The sequence below is a fragment of the Centrocercus urophasianus genome, unplaced genomic scaffold (genome assembly GCF_019232065.1).
Source record: "Centrocercus urophasianus isolate 14NV4802_14NV808 unplaced genomic scaffold, USGS_Curo_1.0 seq_7, whole genome shotgun sequence".
NCBI classification, from domain to species: domain Eukaryota; kingdom Metazoa; phylum Chordata; class Aves; order Galliformes; family Phasianidae; genus Centrocercus; species Centrocercus urophasianus.
In genome coordinates, this window is record NW_024885310.1 from 448,290 (window position 1) to 465,494 (window position 17,205).

At 51.7% G+C, this 17,205-nt stretch overlaps 2 protein-coding genes across 5 annotated transcripts in view; one reads left to right on the forward strand and one right to left on the reverse strand.

The window, feature by feature from the left end:
• The window catches only part of IGHMBP2 (immunoglobulin mu DNA binding protein 2), a 35,521-nt gene extending 26,729 nt beyond the window's left edge, over nt 1-8,792 (forward strand). For both annotated transcript variants that reach the window (XM_042837365.1, XM_042837366.1), the window contains 6 exons: nt 2,374-2,492; nt 3,787-3,881; nt 4,231-4,354; nt 5,903-6,733; nt 7,077-7,261; nt 8,316-8,792. In XM_042837365.1, the coding sequence (XP_042693299.1) occupies nt 2,374-2,492; nt 3,787-3,881; nt 4,231-4,354; nt 5,903-6,733; nt 7,077-7,261; nt 8,316-8,513 (1,552 nt within the window). In that variant the 3' untranslated portion in view covers nt 8,514-8,792. The remainder of the gene's footprint in view (nt 1-2,373; nt 2,493-3,786; nt 3,882-4,230; nt 4,355-5,902; nt 6,734-7,076; nt 7,262-8,315) is intronic.
• A 150-nt stretch (nt 8,793-8,942) lies between these two features.
• Nucleotides 8,943-16,401, reverse strand: SYT12 (synaptotagmin 12). Of its 3 annotated transcripts, none has more exons than XM_042837352.1 (8): nt 16,318-16,401; nt 14,731-14,798; nt 13,552-13,745; nt 12,789-13,166; nt 11,711-12,100; nt 11,493-11,613; nt 11,158-11,291; nt 8,943-10,553 (listed from the first exon to the last, which is right to left on the reverse strand). In XM_042837352.1, the coding sequence occupies exons 2-8, from the start codon at nt 14,765-14,767 to the stop codon at nt 10,380-10,382; spliced, it is 1,428 nt and encodes a 475-aa protein (XP_042693286.1). In that variant the 5' UTR covers nt 14,768-14,798; nt 16,318-16,401; the 3' UTR covers nt 8,943-10,379. The 3 variants fall into 3 exon arrangements, with proteins under 3 accessions (XP_042693286.1, XP_042693287.1, XP_042693288.1); XM_042837353.1 differs by lacking the exon at nt 16,318-16,401 and adding an exon at nt 15,911-16,219 and having other exon boundaries at nt 14,731-14,795; XM_042837354.1 differs by lacking the exon at nt 16,318-16,401 and having other exon boundaries at nt 11,711-11,926; nt 14,731-16,219.
• Nucleotides 16,402-17,205: the final 804 nt, after the last annotated feature.

Sequence of the window (17,205 nt, forward strand, 5' to 3'; positions counted from 1 at the left end):
GAAGCTGATCAATCAGTGAATGCTGACTCCTGTCTTGGTTTGTATATCTTTGTGTGTAAATATATTTATACAGGTGCATGCAGTGGGTTTTCAAGGAAAGGCTTCTTTCTGCTTGTTCATCTATACCAGAAGAGCTCAGGTGAGATGGACAGGACTCATTCAGCAGTGCTTTAGCTATGCAGATCTAATTCCAATGTAAAAAACACTCTTCTCAGTTGTTCCTGTTCTTTGTTGTGCTTTTTTTCCCATTTAACTACACAAGAATAGTAGCTAAAGTGAAACCCCAGTCAAAAAGGTTTGAAACCATTGAATTAGGAGTTAGTTGAAAAGTTGATGTTTGTTGGCTATTATTCTGATGATGTAGGATGCTATTCTTCTTTGCTTTTATGATGGATAAAAGAGTGAATGTCTTATTTTCCACTCCATAGTGCAGCTTTGTCCCCGGCTCCATGCCTTTTCCTGCGGAAATTGATGTCTAAACCTGAAATGAAGTCTGCTGACACATCACATGAATACAGCAATCCTCACTTCAGGCACTAAACCATGTAAAATTTCTGGGCCTCTGTAGAATACCAGATAATGCAGTGTCTTGGTGTTGAACTATGATTTTATCTTTAGGTTGTGAGTACAAATTCCTCTATTATATTTGTAACCACCTCAGGTCCTTTTCTGGCTTAGACCAAATGATTTGCTTAATTCTGTACCTGAGCAAGAAATAAGTAAGTTTTTCATCTCTGATGGTTCTTCTTCCCAAACCTCCCTTCCTTCTGAAACAGGTGATGAAACACTTCAGAAATCCCACACATCTCCAGAATTTAGTCCAGGAGGCTGCAAGCAGTATTTTCCAACATTCAAAACTTGTGACTCAGTCCATGAGAAACTGGTTTGAAGATCATCAGCAGCTCCTATTGTCAGTTTTTATTTAAGTGAAGCATTGGGTGTCCCTTCTGTTAGCACTTTTCAGGGGGCCAGCACCCCTCACTGATGGGGAAGGTGAGGGAACCCCTCCCCGTAGTGTCATACTTGAAAGGTACCCAAGCAAAATGCTCCTCAGTTATGATGTGCAACTCCCCCAGCTGGGATCACCTTCTCCTGGATGAAGCACAGGTCCCTAGGTGTCCCAGGGCAGCACATTGAGCCGGCAACTGTCGTCTACCTGCATGGTCAACCTGCTTTGTCATGAAGGGTCAGGAATCTCTTCAGGATCACAAATCCATCCCTGCTTCTTAGGCTGGTTTTTAGCAGGTGAGAATTGCATCTTTCCCCTAAGGGACATCAAGGCTCCAGAGAGCTTCATAGAAGGGCCAGTCAGTGGCATAGGAATGCAGAATATCATGCAGTACTAGGGCTACAGGCGGGGGCTTGCCTTGAACTGGAGCCTTTGCTCTCACTTCCCTGCCTGTAATCTGGAAGCAGTCCTTCTTTGTGATGGCTTCCTTGATTATTTGCAAACCCCCTGAAGCCCCAGCTCTCCTTGATCAGCATGTGATGTACAGTGACATGTTATTGTTGGGGTTCTGTCATCTTTGCCTTTGTCCTGCTGCCCTCCATCACACCTCCTCTTTCCAGGCTGTGAATTCAGCGAGCAGCTTCCATGGGTATTAAAAAAAAAAAAAAAAAAAAGAGGCTAATTAGTTTGGTTCTTTTGGAATACAGTAGTTTAAGATGTAGAGGGGATACAAAAACTCAACTCCTCTGTGGTTCCTTGTGCCACACTTTCTTCTCTTTCCCTACAGCACTGCTGTCAAATCTCTGGTAATGCTCTTCTCCCTCACTCTCAGCAGTGTAAAAACAGAAATTAGCTGCAACAGCTTCCTAGGCCTGCATATTTTTCCTCTTTGAGATTATTTAAGCGAGTCACTGACACCCCCACACCATCCCCCTACACCGCCTACAACAACTGGGCTGTGCAGCACAGCTGACAAGAAGGCTCACAGTGCTGTTGGCTGACCCACCTCACCGGTCTTTGCGTTTTTGGAATAATCTAAAGAGCAGTTCCATTACGCAGAGGAATAATGTCTTTTCAGCTGTGGCTTTCTGGTATTGCCAGGCCTCCTCAGGCCTTTTGGGACTTCCTCTGCTTGTGGCTGTGGCTTTTATCTCTAGGGAGCCCACCACTGAGACCCCACCAGGCTCCTCAGTAGCATCACTGCCATTACAAAGAGACCAAAGCCTGGAGGGGTGGAAAGGTGGGGAATCTCAGCTCTCAGACTCTCACCACCTGCAGAGCGCACTTCTGTTGGTCCATACCTTGCCCTTGGCAAGCAATATCCAGCTGTGTATTCTTGGAAGGAGAAGGCAATAAGACATCCAATCACCTTTTGGCATATCTTTAGTGCTGTTAACGTGGCCCTTTCCCAACATCTTTTGCAGGGACCTGCCAGGAGTCACCTGCACAGAAGAGACCACGATTCCTTTACTGCTCATAGACACTGCTGGCTGTGGCCTGTTGGAGCTGGAAGTGGAAGATGAACAGTCTAAGGGGAATCCAGGTACTAGTATTGGGAATATTTTGTTAGGAGGAATTGACTGAAGTCCTCAGCCTCCCGAGGGCTCGGCTACTGCACTGCTGAGTCACTGTCCTGAGATGTTCCACCCAGGCTGTAGATGTGGCTCAGAACTGTCTCCCATTCATTTTCCACTTTCACAAAGTCCCACAAGGCTTTTCTCAATCCTCTCAAGGCACCAAGCTTTGTGCTGTTTTTCTGACTTTAAATAATAGATTTCATTATGGAGATTTAGTGCAAAGTCACGTGCCATAGCTGTTCCAATAATGCAAGAGAACTTAATAGGAACAAGAATACACTACTTCCTTTGTGTCCTTGCTTTTGCAGCAGGGTGAATGGATGTGATCTGCTCTTCAGGGATACTGCTTACACTCCTACTTTTAGTCTGGCTAGGTAGGCTCACAGAGGGCCTTTGCCAGGTTGTGTTGCATATGGGCTGTCTAAAATCTGATGCTTCACTTGACAATCCACATACCCCAACACTGTTATGGCTTAGAAAACTGTCAGCAGAAAGGATCTCATTTTTCCACACCCCTCTGAGACAGATAAAGGCTCTTGTCTCCAGACAGAAGTCTGAGATAAGTCAGGGATCCTAAGTGGAGATAAATGCAAGTCTTCCAAAATGTGGGAGTTAGCCTTCTGGAGCAGCAGACTGCAGATTCTGGAATGCTATACATGTGTTTTGCTGCAAAATAGATGGTAGAATCAGTCTTGCAGATAAACATGTGGAATAGTTTGCATTCCTCTTTAGACTGTCCTTGTTCGATCTCCCTGAAGCAACCACCATCCTGAGCAGACAGCTCTGGAAGGAACATGAAGGTTTTTATGTGATCACGGGGGTGTTGGAAATGCAGTGACTTAGAAGCTGGAGGCTTTTTCATCACAGCACAGAGAGGAAAAGTAGATTTGCAGTGAGGTCTAAAGTTTCACTTCAAAAGGAAAATAATCTGTTCCCTGGGTTAAGTGTTGATCTCTTGGATTAAGGCAGGAGAAAGCCAAGGGTTGTTCAGAGAGGTTATTCTCTTCTTAAGCTTAGATGTAGGGAGCTGGTGACTTGGAAAGATAAGAATCAGGGAGCAGGAATGCATAGCACATCACCTTCTATCCAAGTGAGCCAAGTTGGGAATTGCAATGCTGGCCAGGAGCAGGACTTGCCTGAGCCTTTCTTTGCTATGAGGGGAAGTGGGCAAGCTTCTCCAATCTATAGCACACCCAGTCTGCTGTCACCATCAGCTTGGATGTGCTCCTGGCTCACTGCCCCTTATGCTTTGTGCCCTAGGAGAAGTGCAGCTGGCTGGTTTGCACATCCAGGCTTTGGTAGATGCTGGTGTGAAGGCGCGAGACATCGCTGTTGTAGCCCCCTACAACCTCCAGGTGAGTTGGCGCCCTCCTGGCACCTCCTCTCTTTCTTCACACATACGAGAGTGGATTCAGACACTTCCAGGAGCGATACCAAAGTACTCTCAGAGAGAGGAATGCAGAAGGCAGCAGAGGCAAATTATATGATCAGTCATTGTGGCCACCTTCTCAAAGTTGAGGCGTTTGAGGGAGGTGGTGTTTTCTGAGAGGTATTTTCCACTCCCAGCATCAGGAGTCAGCACTTGGGAGACGCAAGCACTCATCCTTTTGCCTTTGAGAGGAAGGGGCTGTTCCAAATAATGCCATTTTAATGCTTTTCCCTTTGCACTTCTCTCTCTAAGTCACCTCTCTCATGTTTTATCAGGTGGATATGTTAAGAGAGCACCTTTGCCACAAGTACCCTGAGCTAGAGATTAAATCAGTTGATGGTTTCCAAGGCAGAGAGAAAGAGGCAGTGATCTTGTCATTCGTGAGATCCAACAGGAAAGGTGAGAACATGCTGCTAGAGAAGGGGAAGAATGGGAATGGGGAAGGAATGGGTCACTCAATACATTGCCAAGTATAATTCTGACTGTCTCTAGCACTTCACTCTGAATGAGTTTAGTGGCAAGATTCTTTTCAGCTTTATTTCTTCTCATTATTTTTAAATCGACATCTGCTTTCAGGATTGCAGAGGAAGGTTCCCATGCTAGGTACAGTCCTGCAACCTCAAAAATTATTGAACTGGAATCCTGTGTATGGTACATGTCAGGTTGGCACTGTGGTTAATGGAGCGCTGAGAAAAAGGCAGAAATTAGATGGGGCTTGAAGAGTGAAGAAAGTGAAGAAAGAGTGAAGAGTGAAGAAAGCTGGCATCACAAGTCGTGCACAGAAAATGCTCCTTTTGGAAGCAAAATCTAGAGCAGAAAATCGAGTTCTTTGCTATCAGTGACTGCAGTGGGAGTTAATAGCTGGAAAAAAGCTGCTGAAGGGTTTTGAGGCAGCAGCTCATGCAGAGGGCACATGTGGGATTGTGCTGAGAAGCACCTCTGCCCCTTTTCACATCCTCAACTAGACGTCCCTTCCTGCACTAATGCTGCTGAGGATGAGACACTGTATGTGCCAGGAGTGCTGATGTCTAGAAAGAAAAAGGGGGAAAGGACACATTGAAGGGGGAGGTGTTTTCTGCCTTTTTTAAAGAAAGCCTGGAGCAGGAAAAGCAGCGCTGGGGGGAGGATGGAGGTGGAGTGTAGGGCTAAGAATAGTCCTTATTCACAGTGACTCACCTCACCTTGCTGGTGGCTCAGTGGGAGCCCATGTCCTTAGCAATGACTCTAGCCCTCTTCGCATGCATGACAAGCAGGCTCCATGTGCTGTCCAGGCAGAGCTCTGTTCTCTGTGGGCCACGAGAGATGCTGGTAGCAGCCTGACACCCAGGAGAGTTTGTTGTAACCACGTAGATCAGCTCAGGGGATGCCCGTTCCTCTGCAGCCGTTACAGACCCAGCAGGAAACCCTTTTGCTGCATCAGAGACTGGGTGCAAACAGCCAGACTGGTCACTGCAGCAAAGAAGAAAGCAATTTCTTCCCCACTGGCCTTCTCTTTATCCTCAGGGTCTGGAATCTCTCAAGCTACCCCTACTACCCCTCTCAGTAGCTGAGCCTCACTGAGTCATCTTGGCATTCGCTAGCTCTTACTGCTTCTCTTCGAGAAAATAGCCTGAGAGCAGGAGCAGACCTTGCCGAGCTGCTGTTAAAATCAGCCCTGTGTGCATGGCTTGGGGGCAGGCAGGGGGCATTGCATAGAGTGCCTCCTGCACTGTACCTGCAGTTCTGCCTCCAGGTGAGCCTTTCTCAGCCTGATCTCATGCCCTAGGTCACCTAGCAGCACCTGGGGAGCATTTCTCCTGCCCACATGCCTTGAACCTGGGATGGTTGAGGATCCCCACTGTGGCTCCCAACTGGTCGTCATGAGAGCAGGAGCCAGCCCTGCACCACACCAGCCCCAAGAAGACTCTCTAGCCTCTGTTTGCTCACTCCCTCTTGGTTTTCCTGCAGGCGAGGTGGGTTTTCTTGCTGAGGACCGACGGATCAACGTTGCGGTGACACGTGCCCGGCGCCACGTGGCCATCATCTGCGACAGCCACACAGTGGGCAGCCAGGCCTTCCTGGGACGGCTGCTGGAGCACTTCAGGCAGCACGGCCAGGTGCGCACGGCCTTTGAGTACCTCGATGACCTTGTCCCTGAAAACTACTCCCACAGAGGAGAGCGGCAGCAGAGCACAAAGGCCCCTGCAGCACCCAGCCCCAAACCGCAGCAAGCTGCAGGGAGGAAGCCCAAAGCAACAGCAGCTAAAGCAGCTCCTCAAAAACAAGAAGCACGTTGCTCTTCTAGCACAAGTAGACCTGGGAAGGAGAGCCCGGGGACAAAAGCTGACACAAACAAATTTAAAGCTGTGCTGGAAGCCTTCCTGGAGAGTGGTGAGACACAGTTGGACTTCCCCTCATCTCTCAGTCCACACGACCGGATGCTGGTCCACCTCCTGGCCGACGAGCATGGGCTGCAGCACATCAGCACCGGGGAGGGCAGAGACCGCTACATCAGCATTCGCAAGAAGGAGCTTGGTCAGGCTGTGGTTGCCCCAGCTGTAACCCCCAGGGAGCAGCAGCCCCCTCCTCAGCCACAGGACTCTAGTGGGGAAGCTCCAGCCCCTGCTGAGCCAGGAGGAAGAAGTGAGTGCTCAGGGAAAGTGGACCTGAAAAGGCTGCACCTGGAGAGATTTCAGAGGGAGAAGGCCAGGCAGGAGGAGATGGCAAAGAAAGAGCAAGAGTCCAGCGCTGGCACTCGGGGCAGCAGCAGCAGGAAGAAAGACAAAAGCGATTGCAAAGGTAGGTCCCTCACTTTATAGGAGCAGGAGATTGACTGGAAGCTCTCAAACATGGGGAGAGAGCTGAGAGGTACTTGCCCCTCCTAAACATGGAGGTGGGGGTGAATCAGAGCTGAGAATCCTTGTCCCAGCCAGTTGTGGTCCCTTCCTCTCCCCCAGCCATCTTCTAGCAAAGGGAGACCCTCAGTTCCCACTTGTGCCTTTGAGCACGAGCCAGAGTTCAGTGTCACGAGTGCCACAAAGTCTCTGTCACTGTATACACTAGCTCCAGGACTTTGCACTGCCTGGGTCTCAGAGTTATTTGGGTTTGCTAAACCTCTGCATCTCTTCTGCCCTCTACCTAGGAAAAACAGCGGCTAAAACCACAGCAGACAGTGCATCAGAGGAAGATATAGACACTCTGATTTCTGCTGCCGTTAAAGCTGACAACACCTGTGGCTTCCCCCGCTGCAAAGCCAGTGTCACAACCCTGGGCCAGTTCTGCCCACACTGCAACAGGCGGTACTGCCTCAGCCATCACATCCCAGAGGTATGCACAGGGCCAGAAAGCTGCCCACGGGCTGGAGAGGAGCAGGATGCGTCCAGCAGAAGGGCTTTAAGTGAGAGCTCTGCAGGCAAGGTTTCCTTGCAGGGAGCTTAAAGCCAAACCATCATTGTCAGATGTTTTTATAAAGGTAGAAGAGGCTGTCACATGGCGGTTCTGCACGGCTTCTCCTGAGAGCTTTCTCTCTCCCCCTCCACCCTTTGCTTTTTGCCCACCCTTCCTATTGTCTGGCATTTCCATTCTGGTGCTGAAGCAGACAAGTAGGTTCAATCTGCAGGGCTGGAAGCTTCATGGTGAGCCAGCCTTAGGCCTCAGCCCTGCAGTCAGAGTGGACATGGCTGAGAGGTGATGAGCTTCCATTCATCCATGGCCTCCTGCTCCCACCACTCCTCATCCTGTGTCACCCAAGCGTAGCTCTTTGCCTCCCGGGGCTTAGCAATGTTTAGCAAGCTGACCTATAAATCCTCAGCATAGATTTTCCCCTTGTCAAGTACTATCTGTTTCCATGGCAAAGAATAGTTGTATTTATGGTCATTCACAAGCTGGTTGGGATATAAATTTATTTCTTGCAGAATCACCTCTCCCTGCTGAATTGTAATGAGAAATAATTGGAGGAGTACAATCCACATCAATGAGTTTTTCTTACTTTTCAAAGTTCAGCCCTTTTTCTGCATATTATCAGGCCTTAGTGTCAAATAACCAAGGATCTCTTACCCACACCTGAATCTGGTGTGGGTCAGCACTTACCTAGAGCCACCTCAAGGGAGCCAGAACCCCTGTTGAGCAAGTGTTTTTCCCCCCACTTCCTCATCCTTTCCTTATGGGTCCCTTCCCACTCAGGATGTTCTGTGATTCAACTAACTCGGAATGCAGAGCAGGTGGAAGAGGAGCTCTGGGCTCCAGCAGAAGCAGCTGATTCACAGAATCATTAAGGTTGGAGAAGACCTCTAAGTCCCACCATCAACCCATCACCACCATGCTCACAGCCCACGTCCCACCATGTCACACGCAGTTCCACCACTGTCCCCTCTCTCCCTAGGTTCATGGCTGCGGGGACAAGGCCAAGGCACACGCTCGGCAGTGGATCAGCAGGGAAGGGGTTCTGTACCCTGGGAGCAGCCCCAAGGACAAATCCCTGGACCCTGCCAAGAGAGCCCATCTCCAGCGCCGCCTGGACAGGAAGCTCAGCGACCTGACCAACCAGCGCAAGAGCAAGAAGAAAGGCAAGGAGAAGTGAAGGAGCTGATTTTCTGGGTACTTGAAGCCAACAGATCGGACTGCATAAAGCAAAGATGCTGCTAAACAGTGGTGGAAAATGGGAGCTCTTGTTTTAGGTGGTAGACAGCATGGAGTCAGTGCCATAGCTGCTGAACATATAGGCACTGGGGCCTCACTGAACCTCAGATGGAGGAGAGCACTTTCATTTGTCCCAGTTATCCTTATTGACAAAGTAAAGGATGTACACAGAGAGGCTGCAGCATGCCAATAAAGATGGATATTAAAACACTGAAAGCAATCAGCTGTCACTGTGACATTTCTCTCTGCTACTGCAAAAAATAAATGTCTGTGGGCGGTGAAAAGCCCTGGGTACCACTGTGATCCCAGTGCACTAATGTCCATACGCACACAAAAAAACAGCATAAGCCCACAACAGAACCTTCTCCTCATCCGTCAGCAAACTGCACTGGCAATCCCAAGCAGAGCTGTTCTGAGCACAGCTTTGGTTTTACCCTGGTCCCAGGGCCAAGGGACAGTGGCAGATGGGACATGGGGGCTCCTGGAGGGAGGAGCAAGGAGGAGGAAGAGCCAGCATGTGGGAGAAGGAAATCTTGGCACCTATGAGCTAAGGGGAAGAAGCCTATGTAGGGGAATTGCAAAATAAAAGCCAGACAGAGGAGCAGAGAGGAAAATTGGTGCCAGCTCAGGGTACCACCATGATGATGTCTTTAATCAGGTTGAATGGCTCACTCACGTTTGTTTATTTTCAGCTCAAACCATTCACAGAACAAAATCCCCTCCCCAGTTCACCCTGGCAAACAGCCACCACTCTGGCAAACAGCCCCCAAAGAGCCCCAGTTTCCCTGTTGGCTTCCTGCTGGCAACCTGCAGGCTGGGAAAAGCTGAGGGACACGGCCCCAGGGCATCCTCTGCCCCACGCATCTCTCCATCTGTTCACCTCCGGAAAACAGGGGGAACTGGTTCCCCAGAGCAGCAGATCTTACCCAGAAGACCTTGTTTAGGCTGGGAGCCCATGAGCAGACAGCATCTAAAGAGCTTTTTCTCTCCTTTCCCTGTGAAGCTTAAAAATACAAAATTTGGGGGGTGTTTCCTATTTCTGTAGAGCTGCCCTGCTGCTAGGGAATCCACGGGGTTAATTAAGCTGGGAAAAGGGTTTGGGGTGACCACATTTAGCCTTTAGGGGATGATTCAGCCTGGACCTGTCCTCAAACCCATGACATTTGGGGACAGACACCCCTTGGCAGCCAGTAGGAAAGCAGAAACTGACACTGCTAGAAAAATGATGGAAGAAAAAAAGAGATATATAACAACAACTTTTTTTTCTACTATTATTTTTCCCTTTTTCATTGGAATTTGGAGAGTTTCAGCCCTGGTACAGTGCACTGAAACCCCTCTGAAACCCAACAGAAAGACCACACATGCTGAGAGAAACTGCACCATGCCAACACTTTATCACCCCTCTCTGTTTTCGCTTGCCAAAAATCCTTCCAAAGAATCCCATGTCCCCTCAGAAGCCCTCAGAGGCCACATCTGGGGTCACCGTTGGTTTTGGGGGCCCAGCAGAGGGCATGCAGGATGCTGAGGAGCTTGTGGCTGGCACCCAGACAGCAGTTTGAGGAGGATTTTGCTGGTTTTGGTCCGTCTTCAGCAGGTCCCTCAGCAGCCCCCAGCGCATGCGGATGAGGAGAGGTGCGGACAGGATTTTCTCCATCCTCCTCCTCCCAGTGGAGGCTTTTGGTAGCAGGATGCTCTGGCCATCTCTGACTTTTCACCTCCAGACAGTGGCACTTGGCCACTGTGGCCAGGGCAGAGCTGGCATTGGGGCACAGGGTCCCAAGGTGTGCAGGGTGCCCCCGCCAGCAGCCTAATTCCTCCGCAGCGGGTGCCACATGGACACAGGCTTCCTCAGTGTGGCCAGCATCTGGTTCCAGTGGGTGATGCCCATGCCACTGGCTGCTGGGCCGATCAGGACGTGGCCCGTGTTGTCAGCACGGCCATCCTCGCCACTCTCAGCCACCGTCACCCGCAGGGACAGGTCCTGCAGGGGTGCATGGAGTGATGGCTGTCAGCACTTACACACCGTACCTCTTGCACTCATACCGCCTGTACTACCCGTGCTTATCAGCCCAGTAGCCATACCTTATGAGTATGCTTTCCCCTATGTACCCACCCAGCTCATACACATACCACTACGTCCTCCCCATGTAGTAGAAAACTATATATGCACATCATCCTCACACACAGCTATAGCCTTAATGTATACATCCATCCCATACTTATTCACCACCTTACTTCCCCCGCATCCCCTAAACACATATATGCAGGCACCTACACACACAAGCACACCCCACACACATGCATTCGCCCACATGTCACACATACCCATCTCCCCCAGCAGCCATACCCTATGTATTACACCATATCCCAATACTTACCCATCCCCCTGCATCATCCATACCCAAAAATCATACATGCTTATCCCCACATGCTCAGCCATACTCTGTATGTGCCCATCTCCCATACCACCGCATCCCACTGAATCATATATGCACAACCACAGCTCCTACGACTCTCATTCCATCCCAGGAAGTCCTTACTGGATCCACAGGGGTTTGTGGTCCCCAAGGAGTAGCAGGACAGACCTGGAGCACAATGGCCGGCACTGAGAAGATCATGGCCTCGTTGAACACAGGGTTGGTGTCGTCCCTCTTCACCACCGTCTTCTTCTTGCTGATCTTCCTCCCATCCTGCAGCAGGTAGACTTTGACAAAGGGATCTGCTCAGGGCCAAGGGGAGAGAACAACCATGGTGTCAGCCATGCTGAAAGCCATCCCAACCCACCGAATCCCAATCCAGCAGGGTTGTCCCCAGACTGGTTTTACTCCAACAAGCACTCACAGAGAGTTCTGGGATGTACCAGGACAAGCACCCATGTCCAACCCAAAGCTTTGGGGCCTTGAGATGGCCCCACGCTCACCTGCAGTCCCCTTGCCATTGCTCCAGATGAGGTTCTTGGCTTTGACCACCACCACCGTCAGCCGCTCGGCTGTGGGCAGGTAGCTGAGGGAGAGCAGGATCTCCCCCACTGTGTCGACTGCCTGCAGGACAGAGCGTGCCGTCACCCACCAGATGGGATGAGGGAATGGGTGAAAACCCCCAAAACCCCAAAGCACAAGGAGCATCACCCCACCTCACCTTGTTCGTGTCCTGCAGATAGAGCCAAGCACTGAAGGGACGCACAGTCAGGTCCAGGTCAGAGAGCTTGAGCTCCGCCACACCGGTGCTGATGTTCCTCTCGTCCTCATCAATACCGAAGACAGAGAAGCGCAGGCTGTCCTCCTCCAGTGCCACAGGGTCCAGTGGGATGGAGAAGCGCTCATCGAAGGCCACGGCATAGGCACCGCGCTGGATCTGTGGAGGAGTGAGTTGGAGAAGGGCCACAGCCAGCACCATCACTAACCATAAAACCATGGCAACATCCGCTGGGACCTCGATGCTGAAATCCTTGTAGACGATCCCTGCGGTCGGTCCACTTTTGACGCATGGTATGACCAGCCCCTGCAACCCCAAGGGATTCAAGCACCTCTGGGGGAAAACCAGATGGGCAGAAGATTTGCTTTATACCACTGATGACTCCCAGCTCACAGCCTATGTTGTATTTTGGGGATATCTGTAGGAACACTACTATAGAAATGTAAGTTATTATTAAAAAATAATAATAATAATGCAGAGCATTAAAGGAAAAAAAAATGCTGTCTTTGTAACTCAAGATTGCAAAAGATGGTAAATAGGGCTGGTGAATTATAAATAATGATGCTAAAGAATAAATATCGCTGGAGCATAAATACTCAGCCTGATCTTCGGATGTAAAAATGGTCTTAAAAGGGTGCCAGGAGGATATTTCACTGCCTTTTTGGGAACCTCCACCCCCATAGAAGTGGGTTTACTCGGTGGGATGAGGCTTTATGCTCTTTTCAGGAACAGTTTGATGAAATCAAGCTGTGGGACCCAAATGTATTGCAAAATCCTTCTGCAAAAAGCAGGTGCCAAAAGGAACCTGGGGGGTGCTGCTTTCCCAAGGGGGTATTAAATAACAGGTTTTGCTCCAAAAGTGGCCATGCTCGCAGAAAGAGAAGAGAATACTAAGGTCATCCCATTGCCTTTTTACCCAATCCTGCAAAATTTTTTGGCCGCCCATCTCATGCAGAGAGGGAAAGCAATCCAAAACCAAAGCAACCACTCAGGGATTCCACGAAAAGCCCGAGGGGCTCACCCGGGAGATGCCAACAATCTGCTCGGCTGGCAGCAGGCTGATGCGCATGAAGCAAGATTCAAAGCGGGCATCCTCCTTCTCCAGCAGATCCTTGCCCTGCAGTAGGGTGACGTGCAGGGCGGCTGCCTTCCCGTCGTATTCCATGGACACCTCCACCTGCCCCACGGTGAAATCCTGCCCAAAGTTGTTCCCGATGGATGAGACGGAGTTGAGCGAGTCAGCTGAGACGGATTTCTTCAGGGGGCCGTAGGGGGCCAGACCTAGGTCCCTGCTCATCAGCTCCAGGCTGCCCAGCTCATTGATGCTCTCGCAGGTGTTGGTGCCTCTCAGGCTGGCTTTGCAGCTGGGCAACGGCTTTGAGCCCAGCGCTGCCCCACGCTGCCAGGAGGAAGAAGCAGGCAGTGAGTTCACTCCCTCTGCATACAAGAGGACAGCCAAGATGCTCCAAGGCACTTTGGGGTACATAATAGCTTTTCACACAACTACAGAATCCTAAAGGTTTTGAAAGACCATTATGATTGTCTAGTCCAACCATCAAATCATAATTACATTATCATTATTATTTTTATGTCCCCAAATGGCATCACAGAATCATTAAGTTTGGAAAAGACCTCTAAGACCAGCAAGCCCAATCATAAGCCCGTGACCATCATGCCCACTTAAACCATTCCCCCACTGCAAGCCCTACTTTGCCCCAATGCGTGTATCTCAAGAGGAAAGGAGTCAAGCCCAACTTTCCACCTGCATTCTTTTTATGGTTTACCTTGTGCTTGATGTCTGAATACGCCGCCCCATACTTCTGCTCCAGGTAGCGGTAGTCATAGTTTGGGAACGGGGAAGGCGCAGGGTAGCTGCCGGAACGCCAGAGCTTCCACAGGTTGACAGCTGCGATGCCCAGCAGCGACAGCGCTCCTGCCGCGTAGATGCCGATCTCCCAGCGTGGGGGGCTGGCGGTGGCTGCAAGGGGACAGGGACAGTGTCAGAAGTCCCAAGGAAGGGAGCTTGGCCACGTTGTATCCCAGCCGGGAGCTCGCCCCGCAGAATTAGCTGGGAATCAATCACTGCTGCCCCCATCGGCGCGTTATGAATGGTGCTTAGCAGCAAATCGCAAGCACAAAATCTGAGATTTTAGCCCCAGGAGGTGAGGTGAGCATGTGCCAGCTCAGCTCCCCACGGCACCGGAACTCACTGCACCATCCCCAGGGTGCAGATCCATCCCTCTCAGACATACTCAGCATTCCAATTGGTGCCGTAGGGGAAACCTGACTGCCTCCTGGGATGATCAGAAGAGCCACAAATAGGAAAAAGAGGGGGGAAATGCTTTTGGAAACGGGGGGAGGGCAGGGGAGAAAGAAACAAAAAAAAAAGCAAGTTCCGAGGGGACGATACAGAGGGGAAAAAGCCCAGCTCAAGACTGCAAAGCAGGACGTGGCAGCCCCACGAGCAGCTGTTGCTGCATTGCAGCAGCCTCCATCACCCGAGCGATTAAAGCCACACGGCTCGGCTTAACGAGAAGGAAAGGAGGAGGGGAAAGAAAACGAAAGAAAAAAAGGAGATTTGTGATGACAGAGCTGCCGGGGACTCCACAGCACTGCCTCCTGTGTCATGCCGTGGTGCTCCTGCCTTGGGGCCAGACAGAGCCGGGCAGCATCTACATGCCATTGCAGCTTTGCCCCCCAGAGCCACTTCAACAGAAAAGCTGAGCCAGAAGGGAACAGCCGCCTGTACCCAAACTGTGACCAAAGAACCCCGTCCAACTCTTGTTTCTGGACAACTCCAGGTGTGAAGCCCAGTGTGCTGCAATTTGTATCCGACCACCTTTTAGGGTAGAGTGCTCAATATTGGAAAGTTTGGGATTTAAAGACTGATGTCAGGAAATTAAACTCCATGCTCAAACACACACACAGCCCTCCCCAGCTCTGCAGCTCACAGCCATACTCACCGCTCAGCCGGTATCTGCCCATGTGCCCGCCGTCCATGGCAGACCCTCCCCACTAGCAGGACAGCCTACTGAGCACACAGAAGACAAAGTAGGAGAAAAGGACAAAGATGAACGTATGGAATCTGTTCAGCCCGGACTCCAGGACAGCACCAAGGATTGGGCTGAGAACGGGCTCAGTTCGTGTCACATGTGGGCTAAGCCAAGAACACTGCAGCCTCACAGGGACTTACCCCAACCTGCTTTTTTCTACCTGCTGGATAACCATCTTACCTAAGAAGTTTCATTCCTTTCAGTGCTTGCTTGCTTTTTTTTAAATAGGAAAATCAAGGAATGAGTTTCCGGGAATGAGCTGCTCCACCACAGGGCAAGCACCTCTTTTAAAAATACTCCAGTTACTTCCGAAGCATTTCTCCCCAGATACCATTTCCTGAAGGGCTGATGGGCAGCTTTTGAGGCATCTCTCAGAGCCACCAGGTCAGATTGAATGGGATTTCCCCATCAGCCCCTCCTGGGCACAGAAGAGAAGGAACAAGGAGAGCTCAGGAGTTCAGCCTTATATGCTATCCCAGCACCTTATCAGGCTGCTGGCACCTTTGGGAGCCACAGTGGGCACGGGACAGCTGCTTGTGGTGACGAGGCAAGGAAAGACATGGCAGTGTGTTGTCCTCTGAGGGATGGGAGTATCTCCCCCACATTGGAGGGGCAACACTTTTTGTGCCTCTGTGACCACCCGAAGCCAGAAGCTGCTTGCACAAAACCCTACGTGCACCCCGAGTAAACCCAGGAGGCGTTATAGACCCCCTCCTGAGGAAGCTGCATTCCCCCAAAGTCATCAGCTGTGGACCGAGGGGCGGGCTGAGCCCTGGCTGCCCTCTCCTTCAGCACCGCGCCCGGCTAGTCCCCACACCCCATCCTCCTCCATCCCTCACCGTTCCCTCCTACCAGAGGAACAAAGCCCCATCTCACCCTCAGTACGCCAGGAGGAAAAGTAGGATCAAGTTTGCCGGTGGGTTGGTTGGTAACAAAACTACGAGTAAAAATAAATCCCAAACGTAACGCCGGGCTTTGGGCTCCATCCCTCAGCCGCGCTCAGCCCCAGACTCCCGACGTTACTGCTGCAGAGCCCCCCGGCTGCCCCCATTTTACGCCCTTTGAAGATGTGGGGCTCTATGGGCAATACCTGTACGGTACACCCCGCTGTGGGTTCGCAGCTCCGCGGTTCTACGTTGGAAATCTGCTAAGTGATGCTGAGTTTTGCACCTCGGTGCCCGCTCACAGGTGCGATGAGCCGGGCAGTCTCAGCACCGCGGCCCACAAGGGGAGCATCTCCCGATGTCCTCCCGGCAGAGCGGGATCCAGGTTTCCCCGCCGCGGGGATGCTACTGGGCGGCGGAAGGATGGCGAGGAGCTCGGGAAGGGGAACCGAAACACAGCCCAAAATCACAGAGGGCGCCGCTGCGGGCAAACCCCGGCAGCGCGCATCCCCTGCGTGGGGATGCCGCGGACACGACCTCCCAAGCCCCCTCCCCCCTCCCTTCCCTTTCTTTCTTCCCCCTGCCGCCATCCCGAGAACTGGGACTCACTCACCACTGCTTTGAGGAGAAAAAGCTCATTTTCCAGCCGAGCGAGTGATGGTGATGGCGGTCGGGGCAGCCGGAGCGGGGACTGCGGGCGGGGCGGCCCGACTGCACCTGGGGGGGTTCGGCCCCGCCCGCCGCCCGCCCCCTGCAGCCTCCGGCCCCGCATCGGGACCGGCTGCTGTTCCCCCCGCCCCTTCCTCGGGTTGGGATCATCCCCGGCTCCGGCCCTCAGCCCCGGAGTCCCGCATCTTCTCCCACCTCCAGCATCTTTCAGCTCTGTTCCCCCGCAACCCGCAGGATGTTCCCCCGCTTCAGGACCCGCGTTCCCTCCTCCCACCTCTCCCAAAGGGACGCTCTCCACCTTTTTAGGGGCCGCGGACTGAAATCGGTACCCGGGAGCCGAATACTTGGATCCCCGCCTGCCCTTAATGCAGGCTTCCAGGATGCTCGTCCCTCCCCGGCACTGCGGGAGAGAAACCACCTCCGTCCTCCTCCCCCTCCCTCGGCTCGTTTGGGGTCGGAAATAAAACCCACCAGCCCTCCTCTCCCTCATCCCAAAGCATCAAGCGACGCTTTACTGGGATTTGTCCCCAAAAGCCCTCCCAGCAGTGAAGACTCAGAGCTCCGCTCGCTGGTAGGTGCTGCGCGTTGTGGCAAACACCAGCCGGGCATCAGCCAAAGCTCTCCTACACCTGATTCTATACAGCGGGGACGGAGAGAGCTTTCCTTGCCTCACCTTAGCTCCAAAGCGAGAAGTATTTTAAACACAGAGATTCTCTTTGCTGGAATGGGGAGAAAGATGAACAACACTATGCATGCAATTTGGGGAGGAAGGAAAAGCCGGGCAACATCTCAGCTGGCACAGGGAGCAGTGTGGTGCTTCAAAAAACCCTCG